This window comes from Narcine bancroftii, chromosome 6, assembly GCF_036971445.1.
Source record: "Narcine bancroftii isolate sNarBan1 chromosome 6, sNarBan1.hap1, whole genome shotgun sequence".
Taxonomy (NCBI): Eukaryota; Metazoa; Chordata; class Chondrichthyes; order Torpediniformes; family Narcinidae; genus Narcine; species Narcine bancroftii.
Window position 1 is genome coordinate 26,459,002 of NC_091474.1, and position 21,473 is coordinate 26,480,474.

At 42.8% G+C, this 21,473-nt stretch overlaps 1 protein-coding gene and 1 long non-coding RNA gene across 25 annotated transcripts in view; one reads left to right on the forward strand and one right to left on the reverse strand.

Moving 5' to 3' along the window:
• LOC138735861 (uncharacterized) overlaps positions 1-20,330 on the reverse strand; it is an 81,766-nt gene extending 61,436 nt beyond the window's left edge. For 6 of the 24 annotated variants that reach the window (XR_011339983.1, XR_011339982.1, XR_011339978.1 and 3 more), the window contains exons 1-4: positions 20,084-20,330; positions 12,185-12,224; positions 10,876-11,007; positions 7,819-8,060 (exon numbers count right to left, since the gene is read on the reverse strand). Coding sequence is in view for 13 of the 24 variants with exons in the window: in XM_069884384.1 (XP_069740485.1) it covers positions 10,671-11,007; positions 12,185-12,224; positions 20,084-20,315 (609 nt within the window). In the remaining 11 variants the exon portion in view is untranslated. Of the gene's footprint in view, positions 1-2,061; positions 2,141-6,765; positions 6,834-7,818; positions 8,061-10,229; positions 11,008-12,184; positions 12,225-17,601; positions 17,889-20,083 lie in introns of those variants that run through there. The other 18 variants (XM_069884390.1, XM_069884391.1, XM_069884392.1 and 15 more) reach the window with 11 other exon arrangements.
• Positions 20,331-20,338: 8 nt separating this feature from the next.
• Positions 20,339-21,041, forward strand: LOC138735862 (uncharacterized). Its single transcript, XR_011339986.1, has 2 exons — positions 20,339-20,381; positions 20,838-21,041. It is a non-coding gene; the product is annotated as an uncharacterized lncRNA (long non-coding RNA).
• Positions 21,042-21,473: the final 432 nt, after the last annotated feature.

A 21,473-nucleotide genomic window follows, 5' to 3' on the forward strand; every position in this document is an offset into this window, starting at 1 on the left:
TGGCATCTTTATAGTGCTGGAGGGTCCAGCCCAGATTATTTACAGGAGGGCAATGGATCGGTGCCAGGAGGGTTCATCCAATTACAACAGCCAATGGCCCAAGACCAAGTACAGGCAGGCTGGAGAGTTCAGTCCAGGTAATTTACATGGCACCAACAGGACTAATGGGTGGGGTGGAACCAAACATTGATTGGCAGCTGGTGTGTCCTCCGACTAGATAGGAGGTAGTGCTGTCACCTGATAGCCAGAACTCTTCCCAATACAGTTGTTGGTGTCGTAACATTCCTTAATCACCTGACCTATCTCCCTCTTGTAAGCTTCTTCATTGCCATCTGTTATTTAAATTTAGACATACTGTACAGTTACAGGCCATTTCAGCCCTCAAGTCCATGCTGCCCAATTTGCATCCTATTAATCAACACCCCCGGTATGTTTTGAACAATGGGAGGAAACTGGAGAACTCAGAGAAAACACACACAGACACAAGGAGAATATACAAACTCCTTACAGACAGTGCAGGATTCGAACCCCGGTCCAGTCCTGATCACTGGTGCTGCAAAGGTGTTGCACTAACTGCTATGCCAATCGTGCTGACAACGGTGGCGTCATTGGCAAATTTGTAGATGGCATTTAAATTAGGTAGAGAGAGTAGAGCAGTGGGCTAAGCATGCATCCTTGAGGAGCGCCTGAGTTGATTGTCAGTGAGGAGCAGATGTTGTTTGGAAGGATATGCTTGATGAGCCAAATGGTCTCTTCTATTTTCTTGCATCATTTCCTGTCTGTAACCCTTAACTTCCCTTGAGCCTAAATCTGACTCTTGAATTACATTAACTTATTTAGCCATTACAGATCTCTGGAGCAGAGATTTCCAAAGAGTCACAGCCCTTTGGCAAATGAAATTCCTGCCCATCTTCCTCTTCTTCCCTCTCATTCAGATCTACCCATGGATAATCCTCACTGCATTCCCCTGTCAAGCACTCCCAGAGTCCCATGTTTCTACAAGGTCATCTCTCCCTCCTCGACTGAGTGGAGGATACCCCTGTTCAATCTTTCTTCGAAAGACAAGCCCTTTATTTAGGTGGCATTCAGTCACCACCGAGCTGAAGAGAACAAAGGCTTAGAAGGATATTTTTTAATATAATCTTGAGAAACAGCGCAGTAGAAGGTCCTTCTGACCCATGAACCCGTGCATTCCAAATAGACCAGTATGGCCAACTTAGTCTGGGTTGGAAATTATAGTATTTCCTATGGATGGTGCGAGACCTGCTGAGTTTGTCCAGGATGTTTGTGTGTTATAATCTCTCCACAATTCTTGCTTCACCTTCCACCTACTCTTCCACTCCCAAACCCAATTAATACCCATGCAGTGTACCTCTTTCATTTGCAGATTCAATGCTTCCCCAGGGACAGCATGGGACTATGTTTCAATTGGAAGTGTCACCTGAGATGGCACAGCTCTCTCTCAGCACTGCCAATGGAGAGTTGGTCTGTAATTTGCCCCCATGCCCCTGAGAGGCTCTCAGACCCAAAGCACCAAGACTCAGCTCCCACCTCCTGAGGGAGGGCACACAGCGACAAAGCCCCTGCTCACCTTTGGATGGATTCACATGAAATGGGCAGGAATCAGCTGGTTTCACAAAGGAGCACTAGGCCTTGTCCAAATGGGTTCAAGTTTGAGGGGACAGTCTGGCTGTTGAAAAGTTCAAAAGGCCATTGAATTGGTAAACGGAGTGGTGATAGGTGTGCAGAGGAGGGGGATTAGGGAGAGGGTATGGGTGCAGTAGAGGAAGAGGCTGACCCACCATTGCTAGTATAGCTAGTCCTCACTTTATGTTATTGATACATTCTTGGAAAGTGCTATTTCAAGTGAAACAATGTTAAATGAATCCAATTTTATATTGTGGTAAAATACTACAGTGTATTTTTTCTCATCAACGTTATAACAAAATGACATTGAACAAAACCAATTTTATATGGCAGTGAAATACCGCAGTATTTTTTTTTCTCATCAACATTATAAAGAAATGATGTTGAATGAAACGACATTATTCAAGGACTTACTGTAGTGAGAGACGGAAGCTCTATCAAGGGTGCAGCTTTCAGTTGAAAGCATTGGGATGTCCTGATGCCATGGAAGGTGCTATATATGTGCAAGTAAAAACAGATTGAATATGCTGGAGGAACTCAGTCAGTCTTTTCACCATCCATAAAAAGCAAATATATATATTGCCGACATTTCAGGCTTGAAGAAGGGCTCAGGCCTTCATTTCTTGGTCTTGCATTTTGACATATTTTTACTATGATCACAGGTTCGACAGACTTTTGTGTTTCACTCTACAGTACAATGAAAGACTCCCTGTAATGATAGAGTGCTAGTGATCCTCCTGACCACTAAAAGAAGTCGGAGACTAGTTTGTTGGCACCTTGGGTTGGATTCAAGGTGGATGCCTCCATACAGTCATGAGTTCTATAGCTCATACAGTTGTTTTAAAAGAACTAAGTTTTTTTACTACAATAAAAGAAACATCACATGGTATAGGAGTTGAAGATACACCAAGAGTGTGCAGTGAGAATCAGTCGATAGCAGCAGAGAAAATGGAGACTGATGCTATAAATTGGACTGGAAATGCTGACCATGAGTGGATGCTGTTCAAAGATTCATGCTGTACCTGCAAGCCATTGGACTTGATAGAAAACCTGATGCATGGAAGATTGCACTGCTACTTACCATGGTGGACCTCAAGCCCTAGAGGTTTTCAGAATATTTGTTTTTGCTGAGGCAGTTGACCAGGGCAAGTTTGACGAGGTTATCAAGATGTTTGATGAACACTGTCCATCAAAGGAAAATTAAATGTTCGAGGGGTACATGTTTTGCTCGTTCACACATCTACAGGGAGGGAGCTTTGATACTTTTTTAACCGATTTGAAATTAAAAGCAAGAACATGTAATTTCAGGCCACTGCAAGATTAAATGATCCATGATCAAATTGTGTTCAGGATTATTAATAAGAAAGTGAGAGAGGTTGCTACAAGAGACAGAGCTTACCTTAGTTGGAGCTGTGAAGATATGCCAAGCCAGTGAATTAGCTCTGCAGCATATGAAAAAGTTTGGTGAGAGTGCAAAAACCAATGAAAACAAAGGCATAGCCATAGCCACAGTGTGAGTGTCCACACACAAAAATAAAAAAAACAAGATATAGGGAATAACAAAAAGGTAGAGAGACATTTATTTGTAAATGATGTGGCACTCAATGTGCACCAAAACAATGGCCAGCCTATGGAAAAGTATGCAATAAGACCAAGGGCAGAATCATTATGCAAAGCAATGTTTTTCCAAAGGGAAACAAAACAGAAGTGAAACTGTACGCACTACATAAAAAAACTGCTCTCAGTGATACTCTTTTCATGGGCATGGTAGTGCAGGAAGATTATAAACCAACAGACACTGAACAGCCAAGCATGAACAGAGTCAAGCAGGATAACTGGACTGTGTCATTGCATACAAATGGAACAAATATTTTTTTTCAAACTGGACACAGGGGCAAAAGTCAATTTGATCTGTGAGCACAACATCAGAGCAATGAAGATAAAGCTTTACATCCATGCAAATCTTGTACAGCTCAATGCCAACAATGAACAGAGCATCCACACAAAAGGTACATGTAAACTCAAGGTGAAAGTTAAAGAGAAAGAGCACCACTTCAGGTTCACAATATTCCCAGATGGACTTGAATCACAGCTTGATGACAAAGCAAGTAAAACCTAAACCTAGTCAAGAGGGTGTACGACATTAACAGTGTCAATGCATGGAACAGCATTGAGGAAATACTGGATCAATTTCCAGACACCTTCAAGGAGTTTACAGTTCTACCATTCACCTATAAGATGCATTTAAAGGAGAACGCACAGCCAGTAGTGCATGCCCTGAGGCGGGTTCTTTTCATTAAAAGAAAAGCTCAAACAGGTACACAAATGAATGATGTCACTAGGTGCAATAAAGAAAGTGAAAGAGCCCACAGAATGGGTGAATTCAATGGAATGTGTCAAAAAGAATGGTGACCTATGTGTGTGCATGGACCCAAATGATTTGAATGCCAATATAAAGAGAGAAGATTATCAGCTTCTGACCAGCGGTAAAATTACAAGTGGGATGGCTGGTGCAAAGTTTTTCACTAAATTGGATGCATCCTGGGGCTCCTGGTAAATAAAACTGCATGAAGCTAGCACAAAATATTGAACATTTAATACACTGTTTAGCCAATGCTCTTGTCTGAGGATGCCTTTTGGAATTTCCTTAGCTCTGGAAGTGTTCCAAAGGACAATGGAGCACATCATAGAAGGCACAAATGGGGTATGTGTGTACATGGATGACATGATCCTATGGGGATCCACACAAGAACAAAACAACAAGAGGCTCATCAAAGTGCTACCACACATCCAGAAGTATGAATCAAAGTTAAATAGAGAAAAATGTCAGTTTGGTGTGAAGGAACTCACCTTTCTGGGAGATAAACTGTCAGACGCAGGTGTGGAGCCAGACAAGAGCAAGGTGAAATCAATTTTAGAGATGTCTCGACCAACTGACAAAAAAGGCATATTGAAAGTGCTGGGTATGATCAACTTCATATCAAACCTGTCTTCCACAACAATGTACCTAAGGAAGTTGTTAAAGGACAAATGTGAATTTAAGTGGACAACCAACTATGATGAAGAATAGGGATGACTGAAGACCATTCTAACTACAGAATCAGTACTTTTGATGTTCTTTGACTCTCATCCAGAAGGATGAAAATATGTATGGTTGCTTCAAAAAATGGAATAGGTGTGGACTACTTCAGGCTGTGGGAGAAGATTGGAGGCCAGTAGCATACGCATCAAGGACAATGGCAACATCTGAATGTAGATATGCACAGATCGAAAAAGAGTGTCTAGGTCTGGTCTATGGACTTGATAAATTCCACAGTTATGTGTATGGACTACCAACATTCATGAAAGAGACAGACCACAAGCCATCAATAGCAATAATCAAGAAAAATCTCAGTGAAATGTCATCGAGAATCCAAAGACTGATGATGAAGCTATAACATTATTATTTTGAATTGGTGTACACAATTGTATTAGCTGATGAGTTATCCAGGGCACAACGCAGAGTGAAGCACACAATGAGAGTTCACAGAGACAAATGTGAATCTCCACGTGAATGTGATCACTGAATCTCTTCCTGTATCTAACATGAAAACCAAGCAGATTGCAACAGAAACAGAAAAAGACACAGTTCTACAGAAGGTCATCAAAAATCTGAATGAAGGATGGCCTAGAGGTGAATGTCAGCCACACTACAACATCAGAGCTGATCTGAGTGTTGTCAATGGGCTTCTACTCAGAGCGATCATTTCTGAATCGCTGCAATAGGAGATGCTGAAAAGGCTGAATGAGGGGCACCTTGGAATGTAAAAATGCAAGAGGAGGGCCAGAACTGTTATTTATTGGCCAGGGATAAATGCTGACATTGACAGGATGGTTTCCAGCTGTGAGACCTCTTTGAAACATCACGCAAAGTAGACAAAGGAACCCATGATAATAACTGGCATACCAGAAGCACAATGGCAGAAAGTTGGGACTGATCTATTCCACATGGATGGAAATAGTTACTTGCTGGTTATTGACTACCTATTGAACTATCTGGAGATTGCGCTGCTTCCTAACATGTCTGCTGCTTGTGTGATCAAATATATGAAATCGATCAAATTCTTCAAATTGTCTGCAGTGGCAATGGACCATGCTACTGTTGAAGAGAATTCTAGAAATTTACAGAAGAGTATGATTTTTAACATGTGACTTCAAGTCCTCTGCATCCACAGTCAAACAGTACAGCAAAGAAAGGAGTTCACATAGTTAAACAGTTATTCAAGAAAGCACTAGACAGTGGCTCAGATCCTTATCCAGCTCTATTGAGTTACAGAGCTTCACCATTTGAACATGGCATGCCACCTGCTGAGCTTCTGATAGAACATAGACTACGCACCACACTTCCCTACTCTGCAGACCCAAACAAGAACAGAAATATTGAAAATATCAAACAGAAATAAAAACAATGCAATGGAGACAAAAAGCAAACTATGATGTCAGCAAAAAGATTATGGCCACTGGCACAACATGACACAGTGAGACTCAGAGGTTCCAACACTTGGGACAAAAAGGCTGCTGTTCCAGAGTAAATAAATCTAAGATCCTACACTGCCAGATCAGAGGATAGTCAAATACTGAGGAGGAATCGAAAGAGCCTGCTGAGAGCACAAGAGACACTACAAGACAGACAAATGCAGAAGATCCAGCCTATACAGCAACAGAGGAAACAGCACCAGTGTTAGACAGTAGTGGACCAATAGAGCAGACACAGCACCTGTGTTGAGAAGATCCACGCGCATTGTCAAAGCACCTGACAGACTGAATCTCTAAAAGAAAAAGATCCACACACTTAAAAGTTTGTGCTGCTGATGTTGTGTTTATGATTGTATTGAACTTTAAACTGAAATGAGTACTTCATTAGTATGTCATGATGTTAGAGTAAACATCTCAAGGAAAGGGGATATAATGATAGAGTGCTATTGATCCTCCCTCCCACCAGAGGGAGTCATAGACTAGTTTGTTAGCAGCTTGGATTGAATTCAAGATGGATGCCTCCACACTGTCATGAGTTCTATAGATAATATAGTTGTCTTAAAAGAACCCAAGTTTCTTTATTGCAATAACAGAAACATCACACTCCCTTTCTTTTTTTCTGAGATTATTGCTCCTTCTCTTGGTGAAGCTCAACGATTCTGGTATTAGGCCTATGTCCCAGAAAAAAGTGTGTGCTTAGACAGGGCTGAAGAGCAAACTGATCTCAGACTAGAAATGTACCCACTTTACACATGTATCTTAGGTACCTGTGTGGACCCCCACTTCAGAGAGGAAGAACTTCAGTGTTCTCGTGTATGACAACAAAATGCTCATGCTGCTCATGGTGCTAATGGCTAAAAGCATCAGCATGGGGAAGGGAGGGGGTGCACAGCAGCACAGCTTGCAGACCCATTGCCTCACAGTTCTAATCCCAGTTCAATCCTGATCTCAGGAGTTGGAGAGGTGAATATATAAATAAAATCATGGGAGGCATGGAAGAGATGAAAGGTCACAGTCTTTTCCCAGTAAGTCTAAAACTGCAGGGATCAGATTTAAAGATTTAAAAGGGATCTTTTCTACACAGAGGGAGGTGGATATATGGAGTGAGCTGCCAGAGGAGTAGAGGTGGGTACAATTGCACCATTTAGAAAGGTATATGGATGGGAAAGGTTTACAGGTGTGTGGGACAAATGGAGGAAAATGGGACAGACTCGGGTGGACATGGATGAGTTGGGCTGAAGGGTCTGTTTCTGTGCTGGATAGTTCCAAGAAATCCAATCAGGAAATGAAAGTACATTGTTTTATTCAAAGGGTGTTGAAACAAAAAGACCACAGTCTGCCTGGGTCGGTAGCAGGATATTGAACATCATCACATTGAGCACTGGTAGACTTCAGGAGGAGGAACTAGAGAGACACATCGACAGATTTGGCCAGGAAAGGTAGGAGGAGACATATGGAGAGTGTGGAATGGTTGGTCTGAATGGCTTGTTTCTGTTCTATCTATCCTCTGTGACCCGGCATCAACCCAAAGAACTCCAATCCTTCCCCCAGCAGGAGCTGAAGTTGGGGTGATTTACAATCCATATGTAGAGAAACACTCACGAAAGTTCATTCAGTGAATAACTGCCCCCAGGAAAAGCAGCCATAAACTCTCACCTGATTTGGGCTCCAAAAGATTCTTGTGGAAAATACAATTTCATGGCATTGGAGCTAATATCTCGGAGCGGATAGATACTGTGACTAGGCATCAGTGGATCTCGATAAAAGGTTCTGGCCCGAAACATTGACCGACCGCTTCTCTCCATGGATGCTGCCTGACCTGAGTCCTCCAGCTTCTCTTTGTTTGCTAAAGGTTCCAATATCTGCAGCTTTCATGTTGTTCTGTAAGTTAACCATTGCTGGTTGGGAAAACATAATAAACAAGGACTGGCACTGGGCCTCAATATAAATATTAACATTTATATTTTTGTGGTACATATTGATGACTTGATTGAAGGTACCAAATTATAATTACTAAGTTTATCGAGAACACAATGGTAGCCAGGGAAGTAGGTTGTGAAGATGATAGAAGAAATTTGCAAATTAATATAAATGGTGGTGAGTGGGCAAATATCTGGAAAACAAAGTGCAATGAGGGAAATTGTGGAATGGTCTATTCTGGCATGAAAAGAACATCCACACATGAATGGGGTGGGATTGTGGAGCTCTGAAATACGGGGAGGTTAGAGTGTCCTCACAGATGATTCACAATAGGTGAGGGTGGTGGTACATTAAGTAATTAGGAAAGGTAAAATTATTTTATTTTATTGTGAAGATAATTGAATACAGAAGTAGGGACATTATTACTTCAGTTATGAAGACCATTAGTGAGATTGCATCTGGAGTACTGTATCTTATGTAAAGAAAATTGTAAAAGAGAGGGTTGAGTCTCTTTTGCTTCTCTTTCTCATATAATTAGGGGCTCTTGGCAATGCTCATAGTAACTCTTTGTTTCCTTTATGACAGACAGAAGTACATCATGTATGTTACATTTTTAATATATTGTTATGTGACAATAAAAGGAACCTTGACCTTGAGTCTACCAGGTTTGTATCTGCTGGCATAGAGGAGAGTGAGAGGCAACTTGATTGAACTGTGTAAAATCCTGAGGAATGATTGAATACAGAAGATAGAACTGTACAGCACAGGAAAAGCTGTTGGCGACTTGTGGACGATGCACCCGCACAAGCTATGGATTGATGGAGACCGGCTCATGAGAACCAAGTATCAGAACCAGGATTTGAAAGGATATTGAGGCCAATAATGGATCCCAAAGGACTCTGGGTGTTGAAGTCCTCCTCACCATGTTGGAGGTTTGGATCTGCAGGGTAGCTGATGGTTTAAACTGAACAGGAGTATTGTGCAGCTGGAGAAGCTGCAGGAGCGCCGGAGGTGAATCCACGGACACTCCAGGGGGATTCTCTTTTGCTTTTTTTTCTCTGTCAGTAATGGACACTGGCCAATGCTAATACTAAAGGAGGATCTTTATCTGCCTTACAGAAAACTAAATGCAATTTCATGTAATGTTACATTTCTGTTTTACTGCATGACAATAATAGTACCTGATCTCATTAAAGTTGCACTTACTCACAACTAACCAGCTCACCAAATCCTAGGAAGGATTTTGCCAGGACCACTTGGCTCCACATGTCATTACAAGGGCCAAGGAGCTGAATTCCTGTGAATGTCCTTGACAGCAAAGCCATTGAGGAATTCAGGTGAATAAATGCTCAGGGAGAAGTCTTCATTAGTGGAAATCATATTTCTAAAATGGTGATTGTTGGAAATCCCAAGCCTAGGATATCACCACAGGAGTTCTATGGGGCATCTTTAGCTGCTTCATGTTTTCCGAAGATTGCACAAGGTGCAATACCATTCACAGATTCTCAGCAAATGTATCAGCCTGTTCCTTCATGCAGAGAGATTGAGACAATATTCATTCATCATTACTAAGTAGATTTCACACCACAAGTTCCAGGCACAAGAGAAAAGTTGATCATTACTCTTTGACATTCCAAAGCATTGCCACTAGCAAAATCAGAGCTGGGAAGGTGACCATCAGTCTGAATCACAACTGGATCAGCCACATCTAGAACAGCAGGCCAAAGGCCAGTGACATTCCAAGACTTACGTAGGTTCTGGAACCTGAAGGAATAGTCTCAACTTGTCTGGACAAGCCCAGGTCCAACAAGTCTGAAGGTGCCACCCTGGGCAAAGCAGCAAACTTGAATGACCTTCTCCAGCCCTCCCAACAGATCTAGTTACAGTATGATCCATCTCTGAGCTATTTGCTCTTATTGCCCACATTTTTAAAATCTAAAATTTTACAACATGATAAACGTCTCTTCCCCAAAAACATCAATTAACCTATAACTCTCATACGATTTTGGAGGGTCAGAGGAAATCTGAGCAACCGGAGGAAACCCATGCACACACAAGGAGAACATGCAAACTCCTTCATAGCATTGTGCGAGCTGCTACGCTAACCATGCCATTTCTTCAGTGACACCTCCCAACTTAGTCATTCCTTTCATCAGGACGATTATGGGTTTATTGTTATATACACAAGTACAATATACAGATGCACCAAAATTATTTCTTGCTACAGCCAAGCAGGAATGCAAGATAAACAATGTGTCAAAACAGAAAATAAAAGATAAATATCAAAAGATAAGTAAGTACAGTTGCAGATAGTAAATGAAAAAAAGTAATGTTTCAGTCATGCAGACAGTTCTTTCGGTGGTTCCGGAGTAGTTTATGGTGAGGGTCAGGATGGTATGGGGTGGTTCAAGAGCCTGATAGCTGCTGGGAAATAAACTGTTCATGAACCTAAAAGTGATGGTCTTCCACCAGAAGGTATCAGTGAGAAGAGGTTTTGACCAGGGTGATGGGGCCCCTTGTGATGTTGAGGCACCAGAACAACAATTTCACTCTCAACGTCAGCAAGACCAAGGAGATTGTTGTTGACTTTAGGAAGTGGAGGCCAAGGGGCCATGGACATTGGCAGGACAGAGGTGGAAAGGGTTAGTACTTTGCATTCCTGGAAGATAGGATTCAGAAGATCTCTCTTTGAGCCAACATATTGAGGTAATGGTGAAGAAGGCAGACCAGCGCCAGATGATTTTTGGCAAGAGGACCAACCCAAATAGGCACCCCACCAAGTTGCACCCCCACCTTGATTTTGAACTCTTATTCATTCTCTTGTCGCTGAGTCTAAAGCCTGGAATTCCTTTCCCAGGTAGGACCTCCTTCCCCAGAAGCGCATTGGCATCATTGACAGATATTCTGCTGGCTTTGCCACATCTGCTGGATGAATAGAAAGACATACCTAAGAAGGAGAAAGGAGAGGGAGAGCAGCGTCCCACCACCAGTTGCTGGGCAGGTTTGCAGTAATAGCAACTAGATCACGGTAGCATAGCAGTCAGCATGACGCTATTACAGCACCAGTGACCTGGGTTCAAATCCAGTGCTGTCTGTAAGGAGTTTGTACATACTCCCCAAGTCTGTGTGAATTTTACCTGGGTGCTCCAGTTTAAACAGGGTTTAAGGTCAACTTAGGTATAAATGATCAGTACGGGTTTAAATGGCCGGAATCAATTTCTATTTGTGCTGCAAATACAATTTTTAACTTTTTAAATTTAATTTAAAAAAAATATTTTATATATAATAAGTCAGTACTATTTTGGAAGCAGGTTCAGATGTAGAAAGGTTGTTTCCAGTGTTGGGAGAGTCTAGGACAAGAGGGCACAACTTCAGGATTGAAGGGTATCCACTTAGAATAGAGATGCAGAGGAATTTATTTAGCCTGAAGGTGATGAATCTGTGGAATTTGTTGCTACAGGTGGAGGCCAAATTGTTGGGTGTATTTAAGTCAGAGATTGATAGGTTCTTGATTAGCCAGGGCATCAAAGGTTATGGGGAGAAGGCCGGGCAGTGAGGCTGAGTGGGAAAATGGATCAGCTCATGGTTAAGTGGTGGGGTAGATTCGATGCGATTAATAGCCTATTTCTGCTCCTATGTCTTATGATCTTTCACACGAGGCAACCTTAGTGTCAGGGTGTGGAGTGTTGACTTCAGGAGAGGGTGGATGTGGGGAAGGGTAACACCATGCGGATCTGTGAAGGGTGCAGGAGATATGTTTCAGAGCAGCTCAACCGCAATTGCATCAATAAAAACCCTTCAAGGTTGCATGCACATGAATCAGGCATTGTATCCACACTTAAGTCAGACGCATGCAAGTTCACATTCAAGCTGTTTGAGTAAATATTTTGCATGGTGTGTTTGGCAGGTGGGATACTGGATGTGGTCAGCAGTCACCAAGCTCCTGGTCCCGGTCCAACCTCCGCTTCCCTCTCAGCTCTGTTCCCGGGAAGTCAGAAAGAAAGCGGGTCAGATCTGCCCAATGGTTGGTGGGTGCAGCAACTGGCAACCAGGCATACACATGCCACGCAACCCCAGATATTTTTGAGTGGCTTTCTTTTACCTGATATGTTCTCGAGCCACTAGCACGGTCTCCCTGCACCCTGAAGGTAAAGAAACAAATGAATGAGTTTATTGTCATATACAGAAGTACAATGTACAGATGCAATAACATTTCTACTTACTGCAGCTGCCAAGTTACATGAAACGTGCTAACACAAGTTAATGATAATTTATATGTATAAAGGGAAAACAAGATAATAAATATAAAGTGGAAAAAATATATATTCAGTTAGTTTGTAGAGCAAAAGCTCTGTTGTGTTGGTAAATATTTGATCCTGGAGTAGTATCGGGTTAGAGTAGGACATGAAGGATAAAAAACCTAAATATACATGTAGTGGGAGAAAATGGACTGTTCTTGACTGTTCTTGAAGCTGGTCTTCAGGCTTCTGTATCTTCTGCCTGAAGGTAGCAACGAGAAGAGGTTGTGACCTCTTATACTCTTATACTATCGGCTGCCTCCTTAAACATTTGAGAGATGGGAGCATGATGCCTATTCTATGGGAAGGAAGAATTTGCATTTATATAGCACCTCACAACCACAGCACATTCTGAGTTCAGTCAGCTTTGAAGAATTGTCTCTCTGTAATGGGGAAAAAAAATTAAGTGAGAAAAGAAACAGCAGGTGCACGAGTCAAGAACAGCAGAAGCAGATTCAAAAATAACTCTCGGAAAGGAATAAGAAAATTGCATGAAGCCAGATGCCTGTGGGTCTATGGGACAATGACATTTATTTTCCTATTCCAAACATTTTTTCTTTCCAGCTACTTGAAGTCCATCCTGACTATCCTACGCACAATAGGTCAAATGGCCTCCTGTACATTTCTTAGCTTCGTCAAATGCTAATCTTTGGATAACTATAGAGGGTTAGTTATTATGTTACTATGGACCATGAGGATGAGATACTGATAGCTACTAGGGACTCAAAGAGCTGCAGGAGTTGTTTCCAGCTGTGTGACTCTATCGTTTGTGTGTGTGTGTGTGTGTGTGTGTGTGTGTGTGTGTGTGTGTGTGTGTGTGTGTGTGTGTGTGTGTGTGTGTGTGTGTGTGTGTGTGTGTGTGTGTGTGTGTGTGTGTGTGTGTGTGTGTTCTCTTTAAAAATAGATAGACAGATAGATAAAGGTAAAGGTTCCTTTATTGTCATGTAATACTACATTTAGAATGTAATGTACATGAAATTCTTTAGCTTTGTCTACCGTAAGGAAATCATAGAGTTGCTACTTTGTTCAGCATGTTGATAGATAAATAGAGAATATGCGCATGTATAAATACACACACACGCACATGTGCACACACACACACACACACACACACACACACACACACACACACACACACACACACACACACACACACACACACACACACACACACACACACACACACACACACACACACACACAATACTAAACACAAGCATGCCACTGAACCTAACTCTGGTTGCCACATATTGCAAAGGTCTGGTAAAGGTTCAGGAACAGCAAGCAACCTACTGGAGGAACTCAGCAGGTTGAGCAGCATCAGTGGGACAAACAGAAAGGTGCTGTAAAGGGGCTGTAACCCTTGATCAGGGGTCTTGATGCTGCTCATCCCATTGAGATTGTTGAACAGGTTGTTCATTGCTTCAAAGAGAAGAGAAGGTTGAGGAAGTTTGGCAGAAGTAGTCAAGATCAGGACAGAGGATTACATATTTTACACTTTGGGAAAAAAAAGTAAAATATTCACAGAGCAGCTATGATTAGGAACTCACAGACTGGTGGAAACAAAATTGGGCAGGGCTTTTGGAAGAGATTAATTTGCAAAGTTAGAGGGAAAGAGGAGGGAAATGGGATGGAGGTATACAAAATTATGATGGGCAGGGATAGAGTAAATCCACTGATATTGAGTGAGACAGGAACTAGAGGACATGGGTTAAAGGTGAAAGGGGAAAAGTTTAGGGAGAACATTTGGGGAAACATCTTCATACAGAGATTGGTGGGAGTGTGGAATGAGCTACTCACTGAAGTAATAAATGTGGGCTTAATTTTGGATATTCCTTGCATGGGAGGGGTATAGAGAGATATAGACTGGGTGCAGGTCAATGGGACTAAGCAGAATAATAGTTCAGCACATTCAAGATGGACTGAAGGACCTGTTCCATGGATCACTCTACTAGATGTTGGCATAGGCCTGATGGGCCGACAAGCCTCCTGCTGTGCTGCGAGGGTGCCGTGTTTCTTCTAGACCAATCCATCACACTGATTGTGAGGTGTGTGCCAGTCAGTCAGGGAGCAGGGCATTTCAAGCTGGTGAGTCACATTTTCTGTCAGTAATTACAGAAGCTTACCTAATCAGTAAACAATCCACACACACAGCAATGCAGTAAAGCTGTCACTGCTCACCCCAGTCGAGTGTGAACACAGAACCTCTCTCCCAGTTTAACACTTTGTGCAGAAGGACTTTCTTCAGCAGTTCCTCTACCTGCTTTGGTGAAGAAGTTCAAATTCCTGGGTGTCAAGTCAACAACTCTGAAGATCTGTCCTGTGGCCATCATGTCGATGTAACCATGAAGAAGGCTCGCCAGCGGCTATACTTCGTGAGGAGTTTGAGGAGATCTGGTATGTCACCAAAGCCTCTTGCAAGTTTCCACAGGTGTACCATGGAGAGATTCTGACTGGTGCACAGGACAGAAAAAATGCTACAGAGGTTGGGAACTCAGCCAGGGCCATCATGGGCATTAGTCTTCAATCCATTAAGGACACCTTTAAGAGGCGGTGTTTCCAGATAGCAGCCTCTATCCTCAAGGACCTTCTACACCCAAGCCATGCCTTCTTCTCACTGCCACCATCAGGAAGGAGATACAGGAACTTAAAAATGAAACCCCAACAATACAAAAACAGCTTCTTTCCCTCTGCCATCAGATTTCTGAAAGAACAATGAACCACAGACACTATCTCACTTTTTTTCTTCTTCTTTGGTACAAAGTATTTATTTTTAAATATTGCACTTACGGAAATGTAATTTGTGCAATGCACCTGTAATGCACAATTAAGCTGCTGTCAAACAACAACTTTTGTGACAGCTGTTCATGACAATAAACCTGATTCTGGTTCTAATTCTGGAGTGGGTTGAGTGGACATGGTAAGTTGTCGGTTTGAGTCCCTCACTGTAGAAACAAGAGTGGATATTTGGAGCCTCATCTCTTTCATCTGGATGGCCATTTCACCTCATTGGAGGACATAAGATAAGGGGAGAGTTTGGATGGGTTGTGTTTAGTTTCCCTGGAGTAAAGGAGGCTGAAAGATATGTACAAGATCAAGACATAGATGGAGTCAATATTCAGAATGTTTTCCCCACAGAAGAGGGAATCATATACAAGTGGGCATGGATTTAAGGTGAGAGATTCAGAGGGGATCTGAGGAATGAATTTTTTTATGCAGAGAGTGGTTGATATCTGGAATTCTCACCTGAGAGTAGGAATCAGATCCAGTCACTTCCTTTAAGGGGCATTATGGCTGGTACTTAAATGGTCAATGTTTTGAAAATGAGCAAGTGGGCTTGATATAGATGGACAGAAGGGTTGGCATGGATACCAAAGGGCCTGTTTCTTTGCTCAACAACCCAATGATGCTTTCCAGGCAGGGGGAGGTAGCAGAGGAAGGAAGAGATCACTGGGGAGGCTGCCAGGGATTGGGTAATGAAGTGAACCTGGCCAGTGGGAATTGTTCATTCTAACTCAGGAAAGAGCTTTAATTGAAGAGTGTAGAAGCACGAGCGGACTGATGAGGTGAAGGTGTAAGACCTGCTAGGTGTCACTGTGGCGCAGTGTAATCTAGTCAGGCAACACAGAAACTTTCCCTTAGCTCACATCACACCATAGCTCACACCCATTTTCACCAATCTTGCACGAATCAGAATCCATATCAGAATTTATTGTCATAAACATGCCTCAAAATTTGTTGTTTTGCTGCAGTATCACAGGTGCAAAAATTGCTATAAATTACATTTTTAAAAATAAATTACTGCAAAGAGAAAAGTGAGGTAGTGTCTGTGGTTCATTGTCCATTCATAAATCTGATGTTGGAGGGGAAGAAGCTGTCCTTGTGCTACTGGGTGTTCACCTTTAGGCTCCTGTACCTCCTTCCTCATAATAGCAGTGAGAAGCAGGCATGGCCTGGATGATGAGGATCCTTGATGATGGAGGCTGCTTTTTTGAGACATTGCCTCTTATAGATGTCCTTAATGGAGGGGAGGCTGGTGCCCATTGATGGCACTGGCCAAGTTCTCAACTCTCTGTAGCCTTTTCCTTTCCTATGCATTGGCACCTCCATACCAGAGAGAGATGCAATCAGTCAGAATGCTCTCCACGGTACACTTGTAGAAATTTGCAAGAATCCTTCGTGACGTACCAAATCTCCTCAAACTTCTAACGGAGTCTAGCTGCTGGTGAGCCTTCTTCATGATTACTTTGAAATGGAGGCACCAGGATTGATCTTCAGAAGTGTTGACATCCAGAAATTTGAAGTTTTTAACCCTTTCCACGGCTGACTCCTCATTGAGGACTGGTTCTATTCTCTCCACTTCCCATCTCCCCACCCAGATTCCACCCCTTACCCAAAAATTGGGGGAAGTTTACAGCAGCCAATTAATTGACCAACCCATATTTCAGGAAGAAAACTCAATAGTGTGAAATCTCTCACCAAGGCTTAAAGACAGTTTCTTCCCTGCAGTCACCAGACTCCTGAATGAACCCCTACAATGGTGCTCTTATGCTGCCCTTGCTTTGTACGAATTGATCTTCCTTTTCATAGTCACTCAGTTATTCTCTGAACATGGATGTAGAAATAACCTACGAGAACCTTTCTCACTTTTATTAGCTATAATAAGGCAAATAAACTTCATTAAGGTGTGGGAGGAAACAAACACCCAGTGAAACCCACAGGAAGTGGGTCAACCGTCTGCATTGCCATGCATGTGAAGTTAAAATAACCAAAGGTCAGTGTGGACTTGATGGGCTGAAGGGCCTGTTTCCATGCTGTACGATCCTATGAAGAGTAAGTAAGGAAAAGAAACAGATCACAGATCGAAGGGGGATTTGATGCAAGGCCAGCATTGAATACAACATGACCCCCACTGGTCCTTCTTCACAGCCCACTTTCCTAGCCCACTCAAAATGGACGTGTCTCCTCTCAATGGGATGTGTGATCTTGACAAAGCCTCTCACATCTCGCCATTTCCCCACCTATCAGAGGTCGGTGCCGGAGGCAGTGCAGGTGCCCTGAAGTTTTACAGCACAGAAACAAGCACTGCGGCCCACCTTGGCCATGCCGTCCTGCTAGTCCCAGATCCCTCAGTGCACTGCTGCACTGAAGCAGGCCCTTCACCCAACTCAGACCATGCCATTTCTGCTAGCCCCATATCCCTCAGAGCACTACAACAAACCTTGGCAATGCTGACTAATCTAGACAGATATCTCTCAGGGTAGTCAAGGCAAGAGGATGGATTCAGAAGACAAAGTGTCTCTGGGAAGCTTGGCCAGATAGGCAAGAGATGAATCTTGGTTCTTCAGTGGGTTCAGTATCTGGCCTATTTGTTCTTTATAACTTTCCAGTCTGCACTTGCTGATCTAAATAAGTCAAATGCCAACCATGGAAAGACTTATAGTGAATGTGTGAGCTGACGTATGTGGCTGCTGTCTGTAGCACAGCTGACTACATCTGTAATATGTCACTACCTGAAACACAGACCTATCTGTGAAGTATCACTGACACACAGCACAGGATAAGGCCCAGAGGCACAGTGCTGGGATTGTCTGCACAGAAACTCCAACACTTTAATGGCTGTTGGTTGCTGAGTATATTGCATTCCCTTCACCCAAACAGACACTTCATAAGAGTAGGCCAGCTGGCCCCTCCCTCCCTGAACCTCACTGCTAAATAAAGTTCATGGGGATTCTGTGAAGAAGAATCCACCTATTTATCCATTCCATACTTATGTTCAAAAAAGTCTCACCTCACCTGAAGAAACAGTTTGCATAACCTTGCAAAGCACTCACATTTACTGCTTTGAGAGGTTAGTCATGGTCAGAATTAACTTTACTGCTTTGAGAGGTTAGTCATGGTCAGAATTAACTTGGATCTTTGTAAAGATCTGAACCCAGTTCAATTCACCTCTTGTCAGAATCCACTTCACAATATCACTGGCTCTCCACTCAGCTCTGGATCCAAGACAACAGCTACACGTGCATCAGGCTTTTCGACTCTTCATCGACTACAGCTCAGTTTTCTACGCCATCATCCCCTCAGAACTGATCAACAAGCTTCAAAACCTGGTCCTTTGCACTCCCCTCTGTGACTGGATCCTTGACTTCCTCATCAGAAGACCACAGTCAGTATGAATCAGAAACATCTCCTCCTCACTAACAATCAACATAGGTGCACCTCATGATGCATGCCTAGCCTACTTCTCTACTCTCAGCTATGGCTGAGTGACTAAGCACAATCCAAATGCCATCTACAAATTTGTCGATGACTCCACGGTTGTCGGCAGAATCACAGATGGCATTCAGGATGGAGATGGATCAACTAATTGAGTGGCATCACCACTAGAACCTTGCACTCAATGCAGAGTTACTTTGTATGATCAGTTGGTCCAGAGCAAAGGTAACATGATTTTACAAGTGTGAGGTCCCTTTGGAAGTCAAGAAGGAAACTGTCCTTGAATCAAGAGGTGTGTGATCTTCTGACCGGTAAGAGGAGAGAGAAGAGAGTGTGGCCAGAGTGAGATGAATTTTATAATGTGCTGGCTGCTTTTCCAGCCAAAACAGAAGTGGAGTCGATGGCAAGGAGGAGTGAATTTGTGATGGCTTGAGTCACATTCATAACCCTCTGCAGTTTCTTGTGGTTTTAGGCAAGGCAGTTCCTGTCCCACACAGTGAGGCCCACTGTCAAGATGCTTTCATTAGTGCACCTGTGGAAGTTGTTAAGGGACACAGTTAATAAATGTCCTCAGGCTTCTGGTGAGACCACACCAGATGGCCCTTCAGCCCAACAAGTCCACACTGACCTTTGGTTATTTTAACTTCACATGCATGGTAATGCAGATGGTCGACTCACTCCCTCAGTGCTGGAGATCTCGGTGCAATCCTGACCACTGGTACGGTGTGCTTGGAGCTTGCATGTTTTCCTATGGGTTTCACCAGGTGTTTGTTTCCTCCCACACCCTAATGAAGTTTATTTGCCTCATTATAGCTAATAAAAATGAAAAGGGTTCTCATAGGTTATTTCTACATCTGTGTTCAGTTCTGGTCACCTCATTACAGGGAGGATGTGGAAGCTATGGAGAAGGTGCAGAGGAGATTTACCAGGATGTTACCTGGTTTGGGAAATAAGTCTTATAAGACAAGATTAGCAGAGCTGGGACTTTTTTCTTTGGAACGCAGAAGGATGAGAGGAGACTTAATAGAACTCCACAAGATTATAAGAGCATAGATAGGGTGGACAGCCAGTGCCTGTTTCCCAGGACAGGAATAACAAATACCAGAGAACACATACAAAATGAAGGGAGATAAGTTTAGGGGAGTCATCAAGGGTAAGTTTTTTTACACAAAGAGTTGTGAGTGCCTGGAATGCCTTGCCTCGGATGGTGGTGGAGGGTGAAACATTAGGGACATTTAAGCGACTCTTAGATAGAAGAAAAATAGAGGGTTACGGGGAAGGGAGGGCTTAGTACTTTTTTTAACGAATATATAGGTTGGCACAAATTGAGGGCCAAAGGGCCTGTACTATGCTGTAGTATTCTATGAAGTAAAGGAGCTAGCTTAAGATGGGCAGACCAGGGCAGGTTGCTGGAGTTTAATCCAGGGAATGTAAAGATTGAAAGGGTTATCATAAGGAGCATTTGGTGGGTCTGGGGCTGTACTCACTGGGATTTAGAAGTGTGGAGGACCGAGCAGCCACACAGCTAGACAGGCAGAATCGCCGCACTAAGCAGCTGGCACAGAATGGTGCTAGCTCTCCTTCTTTGCCCAGGAGAACCCATGTTTGCAGACCCACGTGGGTTGACGAAGTGTGTTGCTTCCCTGCTGGCGTGTTGCCAGAGAGACAATGACTCTCCAGCATCTTAACTTCACTCCCTTTTGTGAGGTGCCCTGACATCACTCCCCTTTATGAAACGCGTGATTGTTTAAAATAAAAAAACAGTTGGTAGCTGACTCTTCTCTGGTAAACTGTGTTTCTTGATCTCTGTAGTTAGTCCCACTAAAAGAAGAATGAGGGAAGATCTAATTGAAACCTATTCCCTGTGTGAAGAAATTTTCCCTAATGTTCCCCCTAACCTTCTCCCCTTTCACAATTAACCCATGTCCTAGGATTTGTACCTCACCTAACCTCGGTGGAAAAAGCCTGCTTGCATTTACTCTATCTGTACCCATCATAATTTTGTAGACTCTTCTGTCAGCACCCCCAACATTTATATCATTCAGTTTTTCATGGACTCTACCCAATCACGGGCCTTTGCTCTTACCTCACTCCCATCCCCACCCCTTCCTTATGCCACCACTTGAAGCTTGCTTTATCTTTTCCCCATTCCAATGAATAATCGCAACCAGAAACGTTAACTCTCCCTGGAGAGACCACCTGACCTGCTGAGCATTTACGCATTTTCTGTTTTCATTTCAGCTGCAGTATCTTTCTTTGCTGGGAAATTTCCTTGATCACCATTGGAGGGAAGGTTTCCCCATGGCAACAATCTTGTTACATTGGGTAAAGAGATCCTTACGCTGAAGATTTAACTGAGGAATTAAGAATTAAGGATTTGTAATGTCAGATGGATTTTGGGAAAATGAGATGCAACAGGCCAGTAAAAGGGAAACCTGCACACATCATTGTGAATTTTCAACTTATTACAACAGTAGAGGAACTTTAATTGTTAATTCAATAGAAATTCTGAAATTAAGAAACTACATGGTGGATTATTATAAACCTTGATGGTATCACTGAAGTTCATAAGACCACAAGGGAAAGATGCAGAATCAGGCCTTACAACTCATCAAGTCTTCTCTGTCATTTGAATCATGTCTGATGTATTTTTCCTCTCAATCCTCATTCTCCCCATAACCTGAACCCCCTTACTAATCAAGAACCTACCCAGTAACCTGGCCTTTAAAGTCGTCTGTGGCAACAAATTCCAGAGATTCACCACCCTCTGACTGAATAAATTTCTCCTTATCTCTGTTCCAAAGGGACGTCCTTTATTCTGTGGCTGACCCCTTTGGTTCCAGACTCTTCTACTACTGGAAACATCTTCTCCACATC